The 14,333-nt window shown below is 34.0% G+C and overlaps 3 protein-coding genes across 3 annotated transcripts; 2 read left to right on the top strand and 1 right to left on the bottom strand.

Moving 5' to 3' along the window:
- Positions 1-7,078: 7,078 nt before the first annotated feature.
- LOC126688235 (uncharacterized) lies at positions 7,079-7,834 on the top strand. The gene has a single exon (XM_050382864.2). The coding sequence runs from the start codon at positions 7,275-7,277 to the stop codon at positions 7,656-7,658; it is 384 nt and encodes a 127-aa protein (XP_050238821.1). The 5' UTR covers positions 7,079-7,274; the 3' UTR covers positions 7,659-7,834.
- A 197-nt stretch (positions 7,835-8,031) lies between these two features.
- On the top strand, positions 8,032-9,237 carry LOC126687831 (uncharacterized). Its single transcript, XM_056106359.1, has 3 exons — positions 8,032-8,079; positions 8,662-8,798; positions 8,865-9,237. Exons 1-3 carry the CDS (start codon positions 8,032-8,034, stop codon positions 9,235-9,237), a joined length of 558 nt encoding a protein of 185 aa, XP_055962334.1.
- LOC126688234 (pentatricopeptide repeat-containing protein At4g01570) lies at positions 8,253-11,884 on the bottom strand. The gene has a single exon (XM_050382863.2). The coding sequence runs from the start codon at positions 11,787-11,789 to the stop codon at positions 9,306-9,308; it is 2,484 nt and encodes an 827-aa protein (XP_050238820.1). The 5' UTR covers positions 11,790-11,884; the 3' UTR covers positions 8,253-9,305.
- Positions 11,885-14,333: the final 2,449 nt, after the last annotated feature.

Here is a 14,333-nt window from a genome sequence, read left to right as displayed (position 1 = left end):
GTTTAGCCATAGCTTATAGCTATATGAAAAGATCATATGAGGCTATGATTTACATAAATCTGTTCTGGAAAATTTAATTTATAATTACTGATGATCTGCTTTCCGCAGAATTCAAAGTCAAATTGTATGGTTCTATGATTATGTTCTCACCAAACGAAATGGTAAATCAACTTAATTAGGTAGCTCAAAGTCAACGTATTTGTTTAGAAAACGTATAACAAGTTACTAGTAAAAAAATATTATTTTGTCAAACAAACCGAGAATTGGTTTCATTATTGTGAACAAGTTAAATGAAATTATATCTTCTACGTACGCGATTCAAGGGAAGAGCAGAAAAGCTGAGTATATATAATTAAGGCTTAATGGCAAAAAAAACTCAAACCTTTACGACTTGTTGCAATTATATCCAAACCTTTTAATTTTTGCAATAATATCCAAATTGCATTATTTTGTTGCAATAATATCCAAATTGCATTATTTTGTTGCAATAATATCCAAATTGCACTTTTTATATGAATTTTTTTGAGTTTTTTATCATTTTTTGGGACTTTTACTATATTATTGTACATCAAAACATAATAATAGCCTAATATCTTAATTGAAAACAACAAGTTTAGCCATCAATTTGACTATTATTGCTACAAAAAATGCAATTTGGATATTATTGCAACAACAAAAATGCAATTTGGATATTATTGCAAAAATTAAAAGGTTTGGATATAATTGCAACAAATCGTAAAGGTTTGGGTTTTTTTTACCATTAGGCCTATAATTAAGGGGTGATAAACATTAGGGGTTATTAAACTTTGACATAATTTTAGAAAGGTACTCGAATTAGTCATTTTTTAAACTTATCAAATTTTAAATCGATGATCAGTGGTTGATATTTTCATGAATCTGACTAAAAAAGATGACGTAGAACCAAATACGGAGCATATTACCTCTTAATAAACAAAAGGCTAAATATTTCACTATAAAAAATTTAACTTATTGTGATGAAAAAATTCATCATTTTGAGTGGATTGTAGATAATTTATTCTATACGATGGAATCATAATTTATTATAGAGTTGGGTTGGAGATGTCCTAAGGACAATATTTGCACATTTTTTCTTTATTTGAACTCCTATTTGACTTTTCTCATCCTATGTAAACACATTCCATTTTGCTTTCTGTTTTCATATCCGAAATTTAACAAATCTGTACGATATAAGTTGGCTTGGATTAACAATAGCTAATAGTTTCAAGAAAATAGCGCTGTTGATGGTGCGTATTAATCATTGGATAATTGAATGACCTCTAGTGGTGTGTATGTTTTCTTTACGAATAAAGGATTAACTTGGTTAATAAACTTGTGATTTAAAGTTGAATAATTCATCATCTTTTATTTTTGGTTGATTTTGTCAGAGAGTGTAAAATCTTGAACTCTTTCATAATAATCAAAGTTTTGACTTTACAATTTCGTGCACCTTTTTGCTGCTCCCACATATCATTAATTATCTCTCTATAAATTCTCCTCTAACTTGTTATCACTTGATACACAATAAACTAATATCTTCAACATATAAAATATCATGACCACGTTGAAGAAGGTATGCATGATGCTACTGATGTTCGCTTTTTGCTTGTCAATGGCACAATCTCAGCCTGTAACTATAAATTTGTGCCCAGGAACAAGGCCTCCTCCTCCGGACGATTTCTGCCCTATAAACTGCTTCGTTGAAGATCCGGTCTGTGGTGCCAATGGGGTCACCTACTCGTGTGGTTGCGATGATGCTATATGTGCCGGTGTTCGAGTCGTTAAGTTTGGCGAGTGTTAATTAATCATTTGATCCTTCTCAATCAGTAGTCCGTCAAATTGCAATGTTGTTTTCTTTTTTTTGATGAATAAATTGCAATGTTGTTAATTTATTTCTTTGTTTGTCTTGCCATGCATGAAATATAAAAAGTGGTAACAATATGTTGTTGATGAATAAAGATGGACTTTTAGTTTGAAAAATGCACGCGTTTGATACTTTTATCATTTTTGTTGAATCAAGTATCGTAGCATGGCTTAGAACCAGGTCTAATAGTAAAAAAAAAAAATTCTTTACGATTTGTTGCCATTATATCCAAACTTTTTAATTTTTGCAATAATATTCAAATTGCATTTTTATTGTTGTAATAATATCCAAATTGCACTTTTTGTAGCAATAATAGTCAAATTAATGGCTAAACTTGTTGTTTTCAATTAAGATATTAGGCTATTATTATGTTTTGATGTATAATAATATAGTAAAAGTACAAAAAAATGACAAAAAACTCAAAAAAATTCATATAAAAAGTGCAATTTGGATATTATTGCAACAAAATAATGCAATTTGGATATTATTGCAAAAATTAAAAGGTTTTGATATAATTGCAACAAGTCGTAAAGGTTTGGGTTTTTTTTGCCATTAAGCCTAATAAAAAATGCTTCTCAATGTTCTTATAACTACTCTTCTATTCCCTTTTAAGTGTAGCTTTTTTTTAGGGTTAATGTTACTGTATAACACAAGTTTTCATGTTTTTTTTTTATAATTTTTTGAGTTAAGCACAAATTATAAAACGTCTCAACTAATAGCACTCCAACTTAGAGCCTCCTATCACAAAACATCATGAACTTTAAAATCGGCCACTAAACCTCCTAAACTTTATTTTATTTCATTAAACCCTTTTTGCCGTAAAACCGCCCAAAAAACTGACCCAAACTCCTTGTTTTTTTTTCCTGTCAAAAATGACCAAAATATCCGTAAAATTAATAAAAAAAAATCAAACCAATCCAATCTAACTAAACCTAAAGTTAACACCCAATCAAATCAAACATAATCCATCCATATACAACCAAATTAAATCTAAATCACCAATCTACCCAACTAAATCAAACTACTGGACCGGAAACCGCCACCCACTGTCGCCACTTTTTTCTGCCACCGCCATCCGTCACCGGAAAAAATTCGTCCAAAAATTAAATAAACAATTAAAATAATTATTTTTACATCTTAAATAATTAAATAAATTATCTTTTTAAATCGGCGAAGATGAACGTAATGGACTGTTCATCTTCTCTGGTGAATAGACTCGCCGTGGTGGGTCTGTTCACTGGAGAACAGACCCATTGTGGTGGGTCTGTTCACTGGAGAACAGACCCATTGTGGTGGGTCTGTTCAACCCAGAACAGACCCACCGTACGTGCGTGGTGGGTTTGTTCAACCAATAACAGACCCACCGCGGTGGGTCTGTTGACCGGAGAAGACGAGCGGTGCATCTCGTTCATTTTTTTCAATTATTGTTTAAAATAAATTAAAAATTATTATTTAATTATGGAAAAAATGTTATTTATGGCCATAAGATTTGTCTACAGGATCAAGTGAGCCTTTAACGTCCGGAAAGGTTCAAATATGCCCCCAACATCTTAAAAAATGAACAACCAGACCCCTAGTTTGATTTATAATTGAGACGTTGGGGGTCTGGTTGTCAAAATCAGAGGGCCTGATTGTTCACTTTTTAAGATGTTAGAGGCATATTTTAACTTTTTGGACGTTGAGTGCTTACTTGATCCTTGAGTGAAATCTTAGAGGTATAAATGACTCCTTTTCCTTTAATTGTTTAAGATGCAAAAAATTATTTTAATTATTTATTGAATTTTTGGACGGATTTTTTCCGGCGATGGATGGGTGGAGGTGGCTGGAAAAAGGTGGCGGCGGTTGGCGATTTCCGGTTGAGTAGTTTGATTTAATTGGGTGGATTAGTCATTTAGGTTTTGTTTGGTTGGATGGATGAATTGTGTTTGATTTTGTTAGATAGGGACTTTATGGTTAGTTGATTTGATTATTTTTTCTTATTGATTTTAGAGGTATTTTGGTCAATTTACGGCAAAAGGAGTTTAGTGGACCATTAAGTAAAGTTTAAGGCGTTTAGTAGCCGATTTTAAAATTTCAAAGGGTTTTGTAATAAAGAGTACTAAGTTGGAGTGTCATAGTTGATTAATAGCCATAACTAATAGATCACATATTGTATAACAAATCTACTAATAAAATGTTTAACCTAATTAATATTTTTTTATTGAATGAGTATAATTAAATAACAAACTTTTTAAAACAACCATAAATCTTAACAAACCAGATTAAACAATTAATAAATTATATAAATTTATTTGGTCATATTATAGTTTAATCAAGGGATAATATAAAAAAAAACACAAACTACCACTTTTTTCCAAATTTAAACATGGTGTTGAAGTGTCACGGCTCGATTAGTGTAATTCGCTGAGGTGGAGGTCATTATACACCAATAAATGAGTGTCACCTCAGCGTCGTGTATGAATTTGGAAAAAAATGATAGTTCGTGTATGAAAATGACAAAATTTAAACTTCGTGATTAAAATGAAAAAACATGTAAAGTTCGTGATTTTTTACATTAACCCTTTAATTAATATAATTAATAAATAGATTTAATGTTAGATGGGTTATACAGGTTTAATCCGTTTAGTCCGCTCTTTAGAAACGGATTGAACCGTTTTCTGGAACTCATATATGCTCAACCTAAAGCCGTTTAACTACGTGTCGTATTGTGTCGTGTAAACGGATTGTGTTAAAAATTGACATTCCTACCGGGGACTTATCTTTGTGAAAATGGTTATATATATGTCATAGATATGATCAAGGGGAAATCAGCTTTTGTCAAATGGGGATGTAATCATACAATTGTTTTTTTAGGGGGCTAAATACATAAAAATAAGGGATAGTATCGTAAAAATTCACCAATTTTATATATTTTCTTAATTTAATCACGTCTTTTAAAACTTATTTTAAAAATAAATTATTTTTCAAATCCATACACGAAGTGATAATTTCTTAGGTTAGTTCACTCCTATGATGCATTTAGTTAACTTTAATTTGTTAAATTTTATATTTTACTGATTCAAATATCATTAAAACTATAGTTTTAAAAAAAAGTAAATAAATTTTAATTGTACTTTACTTTACTTTTTAGAAGAAAACAGAATGATAACTTTACATTAACGAAAGTCAATAATTGAAAACCAAATTTCTTAAACAAAATATAGACCAAAGCTATATTTTATGTTCATTCAAATTCCGAAATATATATATACCTAGGCTTTGGACTATCTTGTTTCTGGTCATCATCTCCTTTTTCTTGCTTTGATTTTGTTAGAGTGTTAATCTTGAATTCGTTCTTAATAATCAAAGCTTTGACTTTACAATTTCGTGTACCTATTTGCTGCTTAAACATATCATTTTCTCTTTATAAATTCATCTCCATTTTATTATTACTTGATACACAATAAATTAATAGCTTCAACAAATTCATAGCTAGAATAGACTTGAAACCATGACCACGTTGAAGAAGATAGCCCCCTTATGCATGGTGATCCTGATGTTCGCTCTTTGCTTGTCGATCGCACAATCTCAGCCTGTAACTATCAATTTATGCCCAGGAACAAGGCCTCCTCCGGAGGAATGCGCCGGCCCTATAAACTGCTTCGTTGAAGATCCAGTGTGTGGTGCCAATGGGGTAACCTACGGGTGCGGTTGCCCTGAAGCTATATGTGCCGGTGTTCGAGTCGTAAGGTTTGGCGAGTGTTAATCAATTATGGCTCATGCAGGCTGCAGCTAGCCACACTTAGCTTGCTCATCATCATCGATCCTTCTCGATCAGTAGTCCGTCAAATTTCGATGTTATTCATTTCTTTGTTTTTGTTTCCTCCTAAGTTGTAGCAAGGTATCTATGTTATAATAATTTGTTTTAAACAATAATATCATTGACGAATAAAGATGGGCTTTAATTTGAAAAATGCATGCGTTCATATGTCTTTTTTTTTTAATCATTTTAGTTGAATAAAGCAGCACAAATAGCGGATATTAATTAAACTCTCTAGATCACTAAAGTTATTTTAAGTTACAAAATGATTATTAAATTTTATTTTATTATAAAATGATCACTAAATTATACCTTTTATTACAAAGGATATCACCATATAAAACGCACCTTTTTCACGCTAAAGTTGTTAAAAAACATTAAACTTTTCATGCATTACGAAAAAGTCGTAATATATGCATGAAAAGTTTGCTTTGGATGTGTTGATTTTGAAATTTCAGGGGTCAAATTGAGATTGAAAATTCATAAAAGGCTTATTTGCTTCCGCTTTAAACTATAAGGGCATATTTGCTCTCATCTTAAACCATAAGGCCATATTTTCTTTCGTTTGGCCACGTGGAAACTGATATGGACATTCCACATAGACAGAAACTAACGTTTCATTAACATTGTTAAACAGAGGGACTTACATGGTCTGATTTTAAAACATTAAGGGCTTAATTGAGATCCGAAATTCAAAAAGGGCTTACTTACTCCATACCTTAAACGATAGGGGCATAATATTTGCCCCTTTTTCCTACTTCTTATTACAAAAAGGTCATTAAACTATATTCCTTTTTATGATTTTGACTTGTCATGTAAGTAAAAATATTGTGTTTTATAGGAGTGACACCCCTTTATAACAAAAGATCTAGTTCAATGATAATTTTATAAGAATATAAAGTCGAGGAGCAGATCTGCTCTTCAACGAGGAGTAGATGTTCCTGGCCGGAGGAGCAGCAACTCCTTAGGTCAGGAGCTGCCGGAGGAGGAAAAGCTCCTCCTCCTTCGGCAACTTAAAAAAAATTATTTAATTAATTTAATTTGTAATTTTTTCATAATTTTATGGAAAATATTTTTTTTTTGTAATTTTTAATATTAAATAATATTTAAATTATTTGATAAATATGAAAAATCTGGTCGATATATTATCTAAATGAAAAGAGTTTGATTTAATATTTCAGAGTGTAATTGAAAACTAAAAATCTAAAATAAAATAAAATTAAAAAAATTAGTATTTCGGGTTGGAATTGAAAATTAAAACAAAATGATATTTTCTTCCCATTAGCCTTTTCTAAAAGATAAATAAATGAATAAATAAACGAAACGACTACGAAATGGCGTGTTTTGACTCTTGAAGAGGAATTGGTCCCCTAAAACATTTTCCCGTTCATACGTTTTGTCTGTTATTTTGGGACGTTGTTGTTCACCTAATTCCAACATTCTATTATCATATTTTTTTAATCCTCTGGTTTCTATTCCTTTTACTAAAATCATCCGATATCGGTTACACTTTTTTCCCTAAAAAGTTAGGGTTAGGGTTTGCTTTGCTTTACCCAACCCCAACATTCACCATTTCTTGAATCTGAACTTTCAATGGCGCGATCGGTGCCTCTACTGGCACCGTTATGCCTCATCTTCGCCGTAATTGCTCTCTTCTTGCCTGCGGAAGCCCAGAAAAATGAAATGTTGATTCAGCAAATCACCACCAAAGAAAACGTCGACGTTTGCAAAGGAGTTTCAACTCAAGCTTCGTGTCCAATCAATTGCTTCCGCGCAGATCCTGTTTGCGGCGTCGATGGGCGGACTTATTGGTGTGGATGCGCCGATGCGATGTGCAGTGGAACCCCTGTTGCTAAATTGGGAGCTTGTGAGGTCGGAAATGGCGGCAGCGCTTCTCTTCCGAGGCAGGCGCTTCTTCTGGTTCATATTCTCTGGCTTATCTTGCTCGGTTTTTCTTTGCTTTTTGGTTTTTTCTAATTTCGGCATTGTATTGAGTTGCGATTGACAGAGTTAGGGTTTTCTCGGAGTGATTGAATTTTTTTTAAGAGTAATTGGGGTGTTGTATAGTATGATTGATTTTCTTGTATTCTATTGTTCTAAGATCAAATTCATTGAAATATAATATGTTCAACGCGGCCATTCATTTGATGAAATCTAGATATATGTTATTTTGTGACATTTTTACCTGTACTTATGAATTCAAACTCATTCAAGTTCGTTATAGTACTAACACGCAAAGGGGCTGCAAGAATTCTGTTTCAAGTGCCTGTTCTTGAAGCTAGTGTTCCAAAAAAATTAAGACGATGAATCTGCTGAGTCAGTGCTTCGTTGCATTATCTAGTAGAAAGTGATGCATCCGAAACAAGGAACGCAACCATTGGCATGGGAGGTTTTCAATGTGAATAAGTTCATAACTTGCCAACAATAGTTTTCAATGTGAATAAGTTCATAGATTGCTAGTATTCAATGTGAATAAGTTCATAGGCATTGAAACAAACAACAGAGTCCAGATAATACCATTCACCACCAGAAACAGCAGAGAGAGAAAGATGAATAATCCCAATTCGACGAAATGGTGTTTTTAGAACTAGGGTTTTAGGATTTGGGATTCTGAAGAAGGTAAAGTTTCTGAGTTTGTGAAATTAAATATCCTTTGGAAGGTAGAGACAATGTTTTCTACTCAAAGCTATACGAGTAAATACTTTGGACCTCAAAGCTTTGATTGTTTAAAAGATTAGTCATGAGAGAGCAAATAATTACTTTGATCAGCTGACAAGACTGTTTCTTTTAAGATATCTAAGTGTAAATTTGATAACTTTTGTGTTAAAATTATTGGCAGAGAAAATATTCCTCTGCATACCACTTTATTACATCCATTGTCAAGAATGCTTGCCTTGCAAAAAAAATCCCCCACCAGAAGCTAAAATGAGAGCTGAAACTAGATAGTAGGCTTAATGTTAAATCTGTGACTGGGTATCAGAGAAATTGCCTTCAGTCGCTTTATGGGGATGCCTTTCCTCCTTCACCTACAAAGGGCCGGTCTCCTGTTAATCGAGATCGCAAGCTTAGGGATCTCCGAAGTCCTTTGGGGCCACATGGGGAGCCTCAAAGTATGGTGTATGAGGAATTGAATTCAAGAGAATAAGAACAGCAAAGTGCTACAGAATTGCTTTCACTTGGCAGTAGACCTCCAGTTGAAGTTGCTTCTGTCGAAGAAGAGGAGGTTGACCGACAGCGGGTAGCCCAGGTGTTCAAATTAGAAGCCCAGTTATTGCCCTGGCGTTTCCATGAATATCGGGGGAGCTCGCATATCTCTTTTAAATGTTTCTCTATGAACAATGGTGTGCTGCCCGATACTAGATCATTAAGAAACCGTTTGGTGCAGAAGTTGGATATGGTGGGTCTTAGTATGTCTGTAGATTGTCTTGACTTATTAAATAATGCCATGGACATTTATTTGAAGAGGTCGAATGAGCTGCGTATAGCCTTAGCTAGCTCAAAATGTGTACATAATCATTTAAGAAATACCAAGTCAGTTTGCTTCTGCTGGCCTTAGTGGGACAATTCCTGGGAGACACATGCAGAGACCAATAAAGTCTAGTTGCGCATCCATGAGCAGATAGCTCAAGAGGAATCATCCTTTTGGCGTAAAATTGATGCCTTTTGGTACCTTCGTCTATCAATCTCTTTTGCCAGGAAATCTAAAGTCGTGTCAGTCACATTGTTTGGCAAGCAGCCTGCATCCAACATCATTTTTAAGAATTTGTATGCATCTTTCAAACGACCAGCTTTGGTATGAACTTCAATCAGAGTATTATAGGTGATGACATCAGGGTTTATTCCACTGGTTTTCATCTGTTCAAAAAGGCGTTTAACTTCATCAATTCGGCCAGCTTTCCCCAGGGCATTAATCAGCGTATTGTACATAACCACGTCAAGATAACCACCTTCCTTCATTAACTTATCTAGAACAGAACTGGCTAGATCTGCTCTTCCCATCTTCCCTAGACCTTGAACTATCAAATTATAGGTTGCTATATCTGATGGGCAAAACTTCTCATCCATTTCATTAAGAACATTCCATGCCTCGTTAAAATAGCCTCTCTTGACAAAAGAACTCGTGACAGAATTGTACGTATAACTTACAGGGTTCACACCCATGTCGCTGAATATCTCAAACAACTTTAACGCAACACTCAGCTTTCCCTTGGCCAAAAATATGGACATGAAAGTATTAACCATATCAATGTCAAAAGAATCCGTCCCTTTTGCTTGAACTCTCTGTCCTCTGTGGAGCGTAAATTGCTGAGAAGAATGGTCCGCAGACTTCATTTGATCAGCTAAATGGTCCATATGTGGGGACGATGACCATTGATCTATGTCAGATGATGCACTATTCTCACCGTCAGCAACAGTATCATCTATGACATGGTTCTCTAAGTCAGGGTTTCTTAATATGCCCATAATCTCACTGAAGTTGTCATTGGATGCAAACATTGGTGTATAATCCTTACTTCTGCTTTGCGGGCGTTTAAATGAAGCATCCATATTAGCTTGCCAGTTTATGATCATTGGTGCTAGATTACCATTCCTTATGTGCTTCATTAACTTTTCTGTCCAATCCGACCTCCCGTGTTTATGCAATGCAATTAAGACTGATGTTATAGTAACTAAGTCAACAGCATAGCCTCTTTCTTCCATTTCTTCCACTAAGGATAGTGCTTCCTCAAGTTGACCTTCTCTACAGAGAAGGAGCACAATAATGCTGTAAGTAACTGCATCCACAAATTGTCCCTTCTTCTTCAGGTCACAAAATAAACTATAACCAGCCTCAGCCCTACCGTTCCTACACAACCCGTCAATCAGAATATTATAAGTCCATGACGAGGCCCTAACTCCATCCTGAACCATCTTCTCAAACAACTGACACGCTTCAGTAACTTTCCTTGCCTTTAACATACCATCCAGAAGAGAATTGTACACAGTGGTATCTAGGACAAATCCATTGTGTTGCATGTCACTGAAAATCCTTGTCGCATCATTAATTCGATATGACTTACAACACCCCTGTATTATTGTTCGATATGTGAAGGCATCAGGCTCATGATCAGATACATTTTTTAGCTCCTCATACACAATTAGAGCATCCTTCACCTTTCCAAACAAGCACAGCACGCGAATCAAGCTGTTATAGGTGCATAAATCAGGACCAAATGATCCAAATTCCATACTCTTTTCTTTCATTTCTTTGAAAATACTTAATGCAGTACCTAGGTCACCCCAACAACCAAATGCATGAATGCAAACATTGTAACCCCATGTATCCATACTAAACCCGTTTATCCCCCTCAGTCTGTCAAAAACTTTCTTGAATTCCACCTTCATGTCAGCCTTTCTAAGCGCAACCAACAATGCATTGCACGCAGTAGAACCCGGAAGTAAAATCCCGTCGACGTTACCATCTGATTCAGAGGCGTCTAAGAGCTTAAAGAAGATGGACAAAGCCAAACCTATCTGATTTTTCCTAGCAAGTGCAAAGAGAACAGAGTCGTACATATGAGGGTGCAAATTAGTTCCCAATTCCTCCATATAATCAAGAATCTCAAGTGCAAAATCAAAGTTACCCAATTTAATAAAACCATCAAGCAGAAACTTAAAAGTCTCAGAACCCACAACCACACCATCTTCCTTCATCGAAATTAGCAGCCCACGAAGTTCCTCAACGTACCCAGAAGCTCTACACACAATACGAAACATGTGAGAGTAAGTGCACGCGGAGTGTTTGTAATTATGTCTGAGAGAACACCAGTTGAAAAACTCAATCTTCTTGGAGACATCAAGAGACCCTTGTCGTAGGATTTGAAGTACAAGAGATTCTGACAGAGGAACATGGCCTAGGTTGAGATTACGAGTGCCGGACTGGGAGATTGTCTTGGTTAGAAATGCCACCAGGAGGATGCTGGCTAGCTGATGAGATGATGCTAAAGAAGAACAGCAACTGAATCTTATACAGTGTATTGATGGGTTTTGTTTTGAGGTTTTGAATGAATGTCTAAAATAAGAATAAAACATCAGGTGTTTGATAGCAGTTGTTATGCATCTGGACATTGATTTACTGATCAGCTCGTCTTCTGCAAGAGATGGACTGTCGATTTTGAAAAGAAATGAAAAGAAATGAAAGGTAATCGTTGCACTGTTCGCTGAACCGGACCCGGTCTAGTTCACAGTTTTTTTAAAGTTAATGACCCATAAATAAATTATGTGTACTAATTTCTCATTATTTTTTTTAAATTATCTTTCATATACCTCACATATATTTAGCCTTATTTTACAACTTATCAAGACCCAATGAGTAAAGGACTAAATGGTAGTTGAATCAAAAATGGTCTAACCGGTAAGAGATAGTCTAACTGGCTAGGAGTGGTTAAATCGGATGGCGGACAGTGGTCGGTCGGTCAATTCTAGTGGTCAGATATTAAAATAATTATATAAAATATTATTTTGTTTTCAATGGAATTCTAAACCAAAACTTCTTATTAATTTGGGTTTTTAACATTTTTGTGTTTCATAGACACAAATATTCCGATTTTATGCCTCCCAGATACAAAATTCTCGGTTTGTGCCTGGGCCCACGCAGCCCGCTATCTGGTATAGCGGGCTGCACACCAGCCCGCCATATGAGATGGCGGGCTGGTTGCTAATTAATTAGGGTGATTAGCTAAATCACCCTAATTAGCACCAGCCCGCCGTCTCATATGGCGGGCTGGTGCCTGATTGGGGATCAGCCCAATGATTGGGGAGAGAGTAATTAACTCTCTCTCCCCAATCATTTGAAGCAGATAATTATTGGGCAATAATTGCCCAATCAGTTTATTTTTTTTAAAAAAAAAAAAACTCTTATTTAACCAATGAATTGTAATTTACGCTAACTATTTTCGGGTTATTTTCGGACACTTCCGAGCGTTATTTTGTAAAATAAATTTAAAAAAATATTATAGTTGACCTTTCAAACTTTATAAATGTCATTTGTAATTATTGTTTGGATCAATCTAAATAAAAGTTTTAATTGATAAAAAAAAGGTAAAAAAAACATGATTTGAATATGAAAATTTAAGAAATTAAGTTTGACGTTAATTTTAAAGATCTTACAAATGTCGAATAAAATTCGAGTGAAAATGAAAGTCGTAGACGGTGGTGCGGACTATATTAATATCCAATTTGTTTTGAGTTAGATCTATTTTAATTAAGTGATTTTAATAGTTAAAGTTGCCTAATAATGTAGTTTTGGATTAATTGATTATAGGTAAAATTTTACTAATTCACGCTTTTAGTAAACCAGAAATTTGTTATTCTATTTTTAAAAAGCATAGCATAGAAATGTCGTGTTTTTTACTAAAAGCGTGAATTAGTAAAATTTTACTAATAAGAGTTTTTTTTTTTAAAAAACTGATTGGACAATTATTGCCCAATAATTATCTACTTCAAATGATTGGGGAGAGAGTATAACTCTCTCCCCAATCATTGGGCTGATCCCCAGGCACCAGCCCGCCATATGAGATGGCAAATCACCCTAATTAGCACCAGCCCGCCATCTCATATGGCGGGCTGGTGAGCAGCCCGCCATCTCAAATAGCGGGCTGGGTGTGGCAGGCACAAAATCGGAATATTTGTGTCTATGAGACACAAATATGTCAAAAACCCTATTAATTGTCCATGCGGCTTACTACCAAGACATGTTTGTTGTCATTATTTACTCTTTATATTATATACACTTACTTTTAAAAATGGATAATAATACATGCAAACTAAATGTAAATTTATTGTTAATGAAAGATTAAACTTAGAGAAATTTTTAGGTAGACCGAGTCTACCACATCATCAGTAGACTAAATCACTCATAATACAATACCTCATTAAAATAATGGCAATATTGTAATAATTGTGCAATAAATGCATTCAAATTTTAATGATGATATTACTATATTACCATCATTTTAATGAGGTGTTATATTATGAGTGGTTTAGTTTACGGATGACGTGGTAGACTCGGTTTACCTAAGAATTTCTCATAAACTTATCTTTTTATACACTGATTTTAAAAATTTTAATAAATTATTTGAAATAATTCATTTAAAATTTACAATATTAAAAATAAAATTATAAAGTAAAAAAACAATTATCAATCAACTCATTATCCACTTAAAATTTGAATATGCATTTATTATTTTATCATGTGCTTATATAATTATAAATCAATTTCTAGTGAACTTTCGATTTTAAATATAAATCTACTAGTTTATCATGTGTTTTTGTAAGCAGTAAAAATATACACCCGAAGTGTATGGTAGATTGTGGAATTTAGAAAATATAAACGATAATGAAAAATTATAGATTAATGCTATAATAAAGTATTATGCGATCGAAGAAGTTGTTTTTCTCTGTGTTGAGAGAGGTGAAGGAAAGAAAGGCTATAGAAGACATGTGTTGACGAAGATAGCTAGAAATCGTGTGAGTACATATGATTGAACAATATCAGGATTTATAGTTGGTCGATAGACGAGAACATAGATCCAAGGAGAAAAAATAGCAGTGATTAAAATTAATACAATAAAGAGTATAAGGAATAAGGTTAAGTTGCAATGGAACGTTATG

Source organism: Mercurialis annua, linkage group LG6 (genome assembly GCF_937616625.2).
Source record: "Mercurialis annua linkage group LG6, ddMerAnnu1.2, whole genome shotgun sequence".
In the NCBI taxonomy this organism is placed as follows: domain Eukaryota; kingdom Viridiplantae; phylum Streptophyta; class Magnoliopsida; order Malpighiales; family Euphorbiaceae; genus Mercurialis; species Mercurialis annua.
This window is presented reverse-complemented; position numbering and strand designations above follow the sequence as displayed.

What these genes read in the sequence shown, in the direction of transcription:
- LOC126688235 (XM_050382864.2), top strand. Translation starts at nt 7,275, where the DNA reads ATGGCGCGATCGGTGCCTCTACTGGCACCGTTATGCCTCATCTTCGCC.
- LOC126688234 (XM_050382863.2), bottom strand. Translation starts at nt 11,789, where the DNA reads ATGTCCAGATGCATAACAACTGCTATCAAACACCTGATGTTTTATTCT.
- LOC126687831 (XM_056106359.1), top strand. Translation starts at nt 8,032, where the DNA reads ATGCATCCGAAACAAGGAACGCAACCATTGGCATGGGAGGTTTTCAAT. An exon ending in TGGCATGGGAGGTTTTCAAT is followed by an intron (nt 8,080 to 8,661) that starts GTGAATAAGTTC and finishes ACTGGGTATCAG; the next exon opens with AGAAATTGCCTTCAGTCGCT. An exon ending in GGGGAGCCTCAAAGTATGGT is followed by an intron (nt 8,799 to 8,864) that starts GTATGAGGAATT and finishes TTCACTTGGCAG; the next exon opens with TAGACCTCCAGTTGAAGTTG.